Below are 11110 nucleotides of genomic sequence, written 5' to 3' on the forward strand. Positions count from 1 at the left end.
GTTGTTTGGCGGGCCCAGGCTGGGGATTCGAACCCGCCACCTTAGGTGTATGTGGCTGGCGCCTTAGCCGCTTGAGCCACAGGCGCTGAGCCATGTCACACTCTCTTCTTTGTTCAGATGTTCTGTGAGATAAACTGCATGACCAAGAACCTCCTTTTTTGAGAGTCTACAAGGGCCAAATTCTCTCAATTTTTGTTTTTGTGAAGATGGTTTTATCTCTTCCTCATTTTTGAAGAATGTTTTAGCTGGGTATAGAATTCTAATTTGGCAGGTTTTTTCCCAGTCTTTTTGTATCTGCCTGCTTTGATTCTTCTGCAGATTGCTCACACCACTGAGGCTAAGGTAGTAAGAGTCAGTCACAGGGCTGAATTTGTCCTTGTAGTTTCCAATTCAGCCTTGGAGGTTTATCCTTGTTTTCCCCACTTCCTACTCAGCTTTTCTATTTGACATCCAGCCTGACTAACATGTAGTGACTTAAAGCCCAACACCAGCTATAGGGGCAACAATATCTTGCATGATTTCTCTGTGAGTTCCTATAATTATGTAAAGTCTAATTTCTATAAAAATCTCTTTATTACTCATAGTGGTTCTGCTTCTCTGACCAAACCCTTACAGATACAAAAGTTGGTATCAGCAGCAGTTCTAGAGGAATAGCACCTTCAGGATGGGTTCTCCTAGCTGCTGCTGAGTTGATTTTCTGATGTGATTAGAGTTTGAGATCTAATAGTCCTACTTCCACTGGTAAGAGAGATAGTGGTTGTCTGTGGTATTACTTAAATTATCACCTATCAATACTTGCATCAAGTAGCTGTGGAAGCTAAGGCTTTGGTTGACCAAGTAGTTGCTTCCCATGGAATACTTTAGTGAAAACAAGGAGTGTAATGCACTTAGGGTGGCTATTTTCAGTAGTAACGGGATGACATTGAGAACATCAAAGCAGTCTCTTTGAATACAGTGGGAATGATAAGATTTCTGGGTTTCTTTTATTTTTTATTTATTTATTTATATATATATTTTTGAGACAGAGCCGCAAGCTGTCCCCTGGGTACAGTGCTGTGGCATCACAGCTCACAGCAACCTCCAACTCCTGGGCTCAAGCAAGTCTCCTGCCTCAGCCTCCCAAGGAGCCTGGACCCCCAGCCCCCCGCCACAACACCTGGCTATTTTTTGGTTGCAGCCATCATAGTTGTTTGGTGGGCCCCGGCTGGATTCGAACCCGCTAGCTCAGGTGTATGTGGCTGACGCCTTAGCCACTTGAGCCACAGCCACCGAGCCGATTTCTGGGTTTCAAAGCCAAGTTGTGGCACATAATTGCCAAAAACAGGAAGCGTGTGGTTACTATTAATGTAACGGGCATCAGAGCTGACACAGTGATAAGCATGGTCTGACCTGAAGAGACATTTGATGTTGGGTAATTGATTAGCATCCCTAAAACTGAAATAGATGGGCAGCCTACTAAAATCTTACTTATGTTATATATGTAGGAAAGCTTTAGTTCTCACGAAGAAAGTCTGAATTGTATTATCACAATAGAGTGTGGTCCATTAACAAATTTCTAGATTTGATCAGCCCACCAACTCAGAGGCCCTTGAGAAAGGAAGACCTTAGCAAAGGACCCTGCTCACAGCCAAAGTATATACTGTCAGTCTTCCTCCTGGTTTTCCCCAAGGAATCTCTCTGTGGCCGTTTACCAGAATGGCCGTGCATTGGGGAAGAAAAAGTACTTTTTGGGAAATTACTGGATACTGACACAGATTCCTAGAGATCCAAAACACCACTGTGATTCACAAGCCTTAGTAGGGGCTTTTGGAGCTCAGGCAATCAATAGAGTTCTGGCTTGGGCCCATCTCCACAGCAAGCTTGGTGGGTCTGGTACCCATCTTGTTATTTCTCCGGTTCCGGAATGCACAGCTGGAATGAACATGCATGCTCAGCAGGTAGAATCTTCCCACAGCAACACTGCACTGTCAGATAGAAGTTGCATATGTGAGTGAGCTCCCGCAGGTCCTGAGCTCCCGCAGGTCCTGCAGCCACAAGTAAGTTGCATGGGTGGTTTTCTATTGCTGCCACAGACAATTACTACAAATTGAGCAACTCAAAACAACATTCATATGCTATCTTGAAGTTCTGTAGGTTAGTAGTCTGGCTTGCTAAGCTGAGTACTTTGCTTAGCATCTCCTAACACTGAAATCAACCTGCCTGCTTTTACTGGAGGCTCTGAGTGAGAATCCACTTCTGGGTTCATCCAGGCTGGCAGAGTTCAGTTTCTTATAGGTGTAGGACTGAAGTCTCTGCTAACCTGGTGGTTGTCAGCTGAGGTGTATTTTCAACTTCTAGAGCAGTGTTTTTCAATCTTTTTTAATCTCATGGCACACTTGAGCCTATAGTTAAACTTCCACTGTACATTTATGTTGATAAAAAATAACAACAAAAAAAAAAAACCCCGAATGTGCTTACTGTTCTTTGAACTTCTCTCAAAAATAATTTAATTAATGATCTTTAAAAATGTTCATGGCACACCTAAGATCCTCTCATGGTACATGGTTTAAAATCACTGTTCTAGAGGCCAGTGCATTCCTTAGTGTGAGACCTTCTCCAGAGTGTGTAGAGTCCTTCTCAGACTTCAAATTTCTCTCTTTTCCCCCTCTATCACATTTATCTGCTTTCCTATTCTGATTTTTTTTGAGCTCATATGATAACATTAGATTCACTCAGATAATCCCAGATAGTCTCCCTATTGTAAAGTCAGTTGATTAGTAAACTTAATTTTCATGGGCAAAGTCCCTTTGCTGTCTAATATAGCATTATTTCTGGTGTGACATGAACAGACAAGATCACAGAGGCCAGAAAAATCTGTGTGTATGCACACACACACAGTATAAAATCCTCTCCCATTCCTCTACTATTGAACAAAACATGTCATCTGAACATAACTACTATTATAGTTAATCTTATATATCAATACTTAAGAACTCAGTGAATGTATTTAATATAAGGGTTAGAGGAATAAACATCACCCAGCACTGATAAGGGAGCTTCGTATCTGAAAGGAAAGGATTGGTGTGTTTTTGGTTGTATGAGAGATAATTCTATCATAGACAGAAGGTAAGGATGGTTACTAGAAGTGTGTATGGGTACCACGTTTTCAGAACTGTGCTGGCATGCTAACTGGGTCAACTTAGCTAAACAGAAAGTACATTTCTCAGAATTACATTCCCATGATATGACTGTTAGGATTGGTCATAAGAGAAAGTTGCATAACCTCTGAATGGAGGAAGTGAATCAGGAGCCATTTTTTCACACTCTGATTATTGGAGATGAGCCTCAGACACTATAGCAGCCTCATGCAGTGACAGTATCTGGTAGTTCACTTAGTTGTCCTGTGGTAGCATTTGGGCCCACATTCTCCCTGTTCCTGCTGGATCATCTTCCTTTTCTCCAAGTCCCAGGCCAGATAAGTATGCAGGACAGTGATAAAAGGTACCAATTTCTCCTGTAGGTCACCCTACCATCAAGGTTGAGGCAGTGATAGACACAAGTTCCACTTTGTTCTCCTAGGTTCCAATCTGTTCTCACGTACTGTTATTTATCTTTGTGAGTTCAGTTTACCTTCATGGGTTTCAGTTTGCTCTTGTTTTCTTACGGTTCATGTTTGATTTTCCTTCCCAACTGCTGGCCTGACTTCCAGCAACTTCAGGTCAAATATAGCAGATGAAATAGCTTAACTTACTCTTCCCTAGAAGCTTCCATAGTAATATGAGGCCTAATCCCTACAATAAATTCCTTTCTGAGTGATCCCAGATAGATATGATATTTTTAATCATTTTGGGAAAGTTCTCTGCTATTACCTCTTCAAATATTGCTTACCCCATTTTCTATCTCTGCTACTTGTGAGACTATAATTTTTATATATTAAAAAAATTATCCCCCACTGAGTCTTTTATTCTTTCTTCTGTGTTTTTTTCCACATGAAAACATTTTCATTCTTGATATTTTTCTGACTTTAATTTAACAAAATTTCCCCCACTTTTTCTTACCTCATATTAAATACATTCACTGAGTTCTTAATTATTGTTGCTGTATTTTTCATTCTAGAATTTTTTTTAATTAAAAAGTTTTATTTTTTAGAGATAGGTTCTCTCTCGGTCTGTTATTCAGGCTGTAGTACAGTGGTGCGATTATAGCTTGCTGTAATATTGATCTTTTAGGCTCAAGTGATCCTTCCACCCCATCCTCCCAAGTATCTAGGACTACAGGCACGTACCATCACCCCTGGTTAATTTATTTTTTATCTTCTTTTTCTTTATTTTTTGAGACAAAGTCTTACTGTCACCCTGGGTAGATTGCCATGGCGTCATCATAACTCATAGCAATCTCAAACTTTGGGGCTCAAGCAATCCTTTTGCCTCAGCCTCCCAAGTACCTGGATAGGCATGCACCACTATACCTGACTAGTTTTTTCTTTCTTTCTTTCTTTCTTTCTTTTTTTTTTTCAGTAGGGACAGGGTTTCACTCTTACTCAGGCTGGTCTTAAACTCCTACACTCAAGCAATTCTCCTGCCTTAGTATCCCAGAGGGCTAGAATTATAGGTGTGAGCCACCATGCCTGGCCTTTTATTTTCATTCTCATAGAGATGGGGTCTTCCTATATTGCCCAAGCTGGTCTCAAAGTCTCAACCTAAAGAAATCCTGCTGTCTCAAATTCCCAAACCACTGGGATTATAGATGTGAGTCCAGCTTGTGCCCAGTTTCCTTTCTATAATTTTTAATTGAGCCCCTTTTTATAGTTATTTGCTGAAGTTTTTAATTTAGAAGGCTGTGTCTGATACCTACATTATCTAGATTTGCTGAAGCTCTTTTTATGTTTCCCGTTGCTGCTTTTGGCATCATTAACATCTGATTCTTTTTGCTTTAGTGTCAGACATTGTATATAAAAATCATGTAAGTAATATGGGACCTTGAATTATATTATATTCTCTCAGAGGAAGGCTTCTGACAGATAACTAAATCTTATTTACCTTAATCCACTTCTATACATTTAGGTGGTTCAAAGCTGGGATTCAGTGCCCCTCAAACCAATCTATTTCCAGTCTGTGTTTACTCCTAGGATATGGCCCTGGGAGGTCCCAAATCAAAGTGTATTATGTTTACCAGGTTATCGTCTCACCTTTTTTTCCTCTTAGCCTTGCAAGGCTTATAAGAGCTTCCTGTATCTTACCCAGTTCTTCTAAAGAAAACGTGCCCCAGATGCCATGTGCTATCTCTGGATTTCCTTCATTATTTGGATCTTGGCTCCATAATTCTTCGCTGCCCAGTAGATGTCTGATGCCTTCACTTAGATTTTTAAAGACATTTTGTTTAGCTTCTCTAGCCCCCCTTAGCTAGAGAGAGCAGGATTCTTGTGAGGGTTAATGTCAGAGCTCTCTCTCTTTTTTTCACCTCTGTGTGTTACAGAGTTTGACCTGCTCTCCACTCCTTGCCATGTGAAGGTTTCTAATACCTCAACCACCAATGTGTTCTTTTTTCTCGTCTAGAGTTATTGTCAACTGATAGTTGGTCATGCAGGTACAAAGCATTGTGGTATATTTTAGAGAAAAATGCAAGAAAGCTTTATTTCATAGATGTAGGAAGGCAGGAACAGGTCTTGGAAGGTTTCTATAAACATTAGAGCAGAAAATGCAGATTCTAGACGAGAGGCTTCCATTGACTAGGCTGTTCCAAGGCTGGCTGGGCTGAGTGAGGAGGCCTGTGTCTGTAAGGGGTGTGTGATTGTTCTGGGAGAGGCATGTAACGCAGTGGTCCTGAACAGAAAGAGAACTGCTTAAAAATAGTCATAAGAAGCCTAAGTTGGACATGCCCATGCTGAGTGAGCCTACTGCATGGTCATCAGCACTGCGTGCTCCCAGTTTAAAGAAGCGATGGACAAGAAAGGCAGTTCCCACCGGGATACAGGCAGTCACGTGAGCAAGCTCCTTTTCTCTCTTCCAACTCCCTTTTCTTCACACCACCACCACCAAGACTAAGCACAGATGGCTGCTCCAGGAAGGAGTTAGAAGAGGGAGAAAGAGAAAAAACCAGAGCACAGTTCTTTCTTTGCCTTTAATTCACAGAAAGTGGTAGGAACTTCACCTGAGTTTTGTGGAAGGGCTTTGAGGTAAATCAAACCAATAGTAATATTTGCTTGTGATTAAATATCTTAAAGAAAAATTTTTAGTTGAAAGGGATTAAAATAAATATTGATGGGACCAGTGAAATGATTTTACAAAGTAGAAGTACCAGTAAATGACAAACCTTAAATTTTCTTTTTTTCTTTCTTTTTTTGAAGAGAAGGAAAGAGAAATTTATTAATTTGTTGGCAGATGAGGAGACTGTCAGGCTCCTGTCTCAAAAAATACCAGGGTCTCCCTTGTGAACAGAAGCACAGAGCTTTTAAAGGTTCTGATTAATCCCATAATCCCATCTGGGGCGAAAACAATCTTGAGGCCTCTGTTCAGATTCATTCCTTCTTCAGTTAAGACAGTCTTATGACCTCCACCTGGATTAAGCCCATCTTCAGCTGAGAGGATCTTGTGACCTCTTCCCAGACCATTCCCTCGAGCTCTCTCCTGCAGAACAAAGAACCAAAGACATTCCCCTGCCCTTCCTGACTACTGGCCTGATGCAGGGATATAGGTTTTAATTCTCTGAGAGAAGGGTAAGGAGGTTTTGAAGAGACAAAAATCATTTTTATCCCTTTTATTCCCAAGCCATTCTCTGTTACATACTCCCCACTGTCAAGTTTACCCTTCCTTATCTGTGGGAGGAGGAGCAATGTAGGACTCACCTTGGAGTTCTAGGAAGGGTCTCTCATAAACTATCTCTTAGGGGCTGAACTTAAGCCAGAGGGAGGCAGGCGGCAACACCTCATTCCACTTTAGGTGGGTTCTGTGTAGTTTTCAACCTAGATGTTGAGCTTTGCTTACTTTCTGGGATACCTCTGCTACAAAGGAGGGCCCATTATCCTTCAGGTTCCTTTGGGGGGTTCACTCAAAGAAGCTCATGGATGACCACAGGGCACCGTGTAGCATAGTTAAGTGCAGATGTCGGGCAGTAAAGTTCTCCATGGACACAGCTGTAGAGCAGCCAGACACGGTGATTCCTGGAGGAGGAGCTGCTGAGCTGCTGAGCTGCCTCTGCGGCTGCCTGCCCAGCACCAGCAAACCTCCATCCGCGTGGCCTCTTCCTGAACAGCTAATCACATGCAAGTGAAAGAACTCAGCAAAGCCCTAATCTTGGGCCAGCAGCTTCTGGTAGGAGCCCATCTTGGAACTTTAGATGTTCTCTCCATTCAGGTAGGATAAGCTTGTACCTAGCCTGAAAGGATATCTCCTAATAATGAGCGAAACTGCCAGTTGTCAAGGGGTTGGGTCCCTGTGCAATGGGTATCCTCTGTCTTTAGGTCATTTCAAGCATGCATCTTTGTTACTTGGAAAGCAAAGTCAGTATCACTGTTTGGCTAGGCTGTTTGATTAATTCTTTGGCCACATCTAAGGCTATATTTCATGTTTTTTTATTTCATTTTTTTATGAGCTCTATTTGATTTTGATAGCTGTATTTGTGTTAAACATCCTTTTCATATTTCATTGATGCAAGTTCTTCCTTTACTTCTTTTGAAGATCTTAAATATATATGTTTATTTTTGTGGCTTTTTCTGATCGTTCTATTACTATGTGTCCTAATAGAAAGTTCTTCTCTTTGTTGGCTTCATTCGTTAATTTCCTTACATGTTTTCTGATTCCTTATTGTGAGCTCATCTTCCTGCAGAGTATCTTCCTGTGTCTTTTTTTTTTTTTTTAGACAGAGCCTCAAGCTGTCCCCCTGGGTAGAGTGCTGTGGCATCATAGCTCAGCAACCTCCAACTCCTGGGCTCAAGCGAGTCTCCTGCCTCCGCCTCCCAAGTAGCTGGGACCACAGGCGCCTGCCACAACTCCTGGCTATTTTTTTTGGTTGCAGCCATCGTTGTTGTTTGGCAGGCCCAGGCTGGATTCGAACCCGCCACCTTAGGTGTATGTGGCTGGCGCCTTAGCCACTTGAGCCATAGGTGCCGAGCCTCTTCCTGTGTCTTGATCTGAGATACTTCTTATGTAAGGCTGCTTGCCTGTTTCTTTCTTCCTCTTGTATCTAACAGCCTTTGTCCAAGGAGAATTTCTTATTTTTAATGTAGTTATATGTTCACTAACCTATATTTGAATGGTAACTTATCCAGGATTTGTATGGAAATGAGGTAATTTCTGTTTTCTTGAAATGAAAATTCTAAATCCTAAACCAAGTATAATATTATTTCCTTTTAACAAATCTTTGGCAATTTTCTCTCAAGCACTACTTTAGAAACAGAACAATCTGGACTTTTTTTTAAAAGAGCCCAATTCTCAGAAAATACAGTAATTAATATGGTAGCTGCAACTGCAATTATGTAAGAAAATATATATGCATATCAATAAGAAACCTGTCATGTTGGAAAGTATTAGTTTTGTTAAGGTGGTAAACTTATATAGGATGATTTTTTTCTCTTCTGGCATTCTAGAATATATTATATTGGCTTTTTTGAAGAGGACATAATAAAATAGATATTCTAAATAACTTTTTAAAATCCTACCACTTAGGCTCAGCACCTGTGGCTCAAGTGGCTAAGGTGCCACCCGCATACACCTAAGGTGGTGGGTTCGAATCCAGCCTGGGCCCGCCAAAAACAACAATGGTGGCTGCAACCAAAAAATAGCCAGGTGTTGTAGCGGGTGCTTGTGGTCCCAGCTACTTGGGAGGATGAGGCAGGAGACTCGTTTGAGCCCAGGAGTTGGAAGTTGCTGTGAGCTGTGATGCCACGGCACTCTACCCAGGGGGACAGCTTGAAGCTCTGTCTCAAAAAAAAAAATCCTACCACTTATACAGATCCCATTAATGCACCCAGTTGCCTATAGAACACAAAGTTAAGACTCCTCAGGTAAATATCCCCAAAGCTTTCATAGATCTGTTCACAAATTGCTTTTCTTTTTATGTGTTGTCATTTTTTTATGCTCCAGCTAGTCTGGTGTTGCACTATCCTGGACACAGATGCTACTAATTTCTGCTATATTTTAAAGACTGAAACACATCTTTTTCAGGGTTTTTTTTATAGGAACAGGACAATGGATCTTCTGGTCTATTATTTTTCTGAGTGTAGCTGGGATCATGGCTGCCTATACTTCATTGCTGTTGGTGAGTAATGCTTCCCATTTCCTGCACTCTCTTCCCAGTAGACTCAGAAGGTGCTCCTGCCTGTGCTATAGTGTCCAACTGGTGTCAGAAGCTCACAGAACCTAAGATTATTCTTGTCTTAATACAATTGTGGTTTACATTAGCTATTTGAATTTTAGGGATAAAGGAGGGAGGGAGGGGGAAGACCTATGTTATTAGAGGAAGTGTTTTAACCAATTTGGCATTTTGAAAACATGGTAGCATGTCTTTTTTTTGGGAGATAGTCTCATTTTGTCACCCTCAGTAGAGTGCTGTGTTGTCACAGCTCACAGCAACCTCCAGCTCTTGGGCTTTGGTAATTCTCTTGCCTCAGCCTCCCAAGTAGCTGGGACTATAGGGGCCTGCCACAACACCCAGCTATTTTTTTGTTGCAGTTTGGCTGGGGTCTCACTTTGTCACCCTCAGTAGAGTGCTGTGGTGTCACAGCTCACAGCAACCTCCAGCTCTTGGGCTTTGGTAATTCTCTTGCCTCAGCCTCCCAAGTAGCTGGGACTATAGGGGCCCGCCACAACACCCAACTATTTTCTTGTTGCAGTTTGGCTGGGGCTGGGGCCGGGTTTGAACCTCCCACCCTCAGTATATGGGGCTGGCGCCCTACTCACTGAGCCACAGACACCGCTCAGCACGTCTTTTTTTAAATTCCTTTATCTCATAGACTATCCTATGGTTTACTCAGAATGTTCATTTTAGATGCCCACAGCTTCATATCAGCAGTACCCTTCCTCATTTCATGTCCTGTCCTCTGAAAATCAGTCTTTCTGGGGCCTTTATAAATTTAACTAGTTTGTTAAATTTGTTCTAACGTGCAAATGCTGGTCAACTTAGCACAGAAGCAAAGAACATTTTAGCAAAAGTCTTTTGGTTATAGTGTCACCCTGCCTCTGTTGTCTGACAGCAGTATTTTTTGTAGCATCAGAAATTTACTCCCAGCAAAAAACTGTGAAAATGGAAAGCTTAATGGGAGGATAACTTTAGGCTGTTAAAGCGTTCTTCAGTGCCCATTCGTATGTAGGGCAGATGACTTCCTCTGATTTTACCATTCCTTTCTATACTGATGTCCTGTCTGATACTGAAGAACTTGACCACCAAATCTATTGTCATTTCCATTAACTTTTCTTTCAACAAAATTTACTAAACATTGAGTGGGGAAAAGATTCCCTATTTAACAAATGGTGCTGGACAAACTGGCTGGGGACCTGCAGAAGACTGGACCCACACTTGTCACCACTAACTAGATTAAAGACTTAAATTTAAGACATGAAACTATAAAAATACTAGAAGAAAGTGTAGGGAAAACTCTTGAAGAAATTGGCCTGGGCGAATATTTCATGAGGAGGACCCCCCGGGCAATTGAAGCAACATCAAAAATATACTACTGGGACCGCCTCAAATTAAAAAGCTTCTGCACAGCCAAGAACATAGTAAGAAAAGCCACCAGAAAGCCCTCAGAATGGGAAAAGATATTTGCTGGTTATGCTTCTGACAAAGGTCTAATAACCAGAATCCACAGAGAACTCAAACATATTAGCAAGAAGAGAACAAGCGATCCCATCTCAGGGTGGGCAAGAAACTTAAAGAGAAACTTCTCTGAAGAAGACAGATGCATGGCCTACAGACATATGAAAAAAATACTCATCATCCCTAATCATCAGAGAAATGCAAATCAAAACTACTTTGAGATATCATCTAACACCAGTAGGATTAGCCCATATCACAAAATCCCAAAATCACAGATGCTGGCAGGGTTGTGGAGAAAAGGGAACACTTCTACACTGCTGGTGGGAATGCAAACTAATACGTCCCTTTTGGAAAGTCATATGGAGAACACTTAGAGAAC

The 11110-nt window shown here is 41.5% G+C and overlaps 1 protein-coding gene across 1 annotated transcript in view; it reads left to right on the forward strand.

Annotated features, from left to right (window-relative positions):
- GDPD4 (glycerophosphodiester phosphodiesterase domain containing 4) overlaps positions 1–11110 on the forward strand; it is a 112777-nt gene that overhangs the window by 12486 nt on the left and 89181 nt on the right. The window contains exon 3 of the mRNA XM_003781353.1: positions 9141–9234. Within this exon, the coding sequence (XP_003781401.1) occupies positions 9141–9234 (94 nt within the window). The remainder of the gene's footprint in view (positions 1–9140; positions 9235–11110) is intronic.

Source organism: Otolemur garnettii, unplaced genomic scaffold (assembly GCF_000181295.1).
Source record: "Otolemur garnettii isolate 467f Iridium unplaced genomic scaffold, OtoGar3 scaffold00001, whole genome shotgun sequence".
Taxonomy (NCBI): Eukaryota; Metazoa; Chordata; class Mammalia; order Primates; family Galagidae; genus Otolemur; species Otolemur garnettii.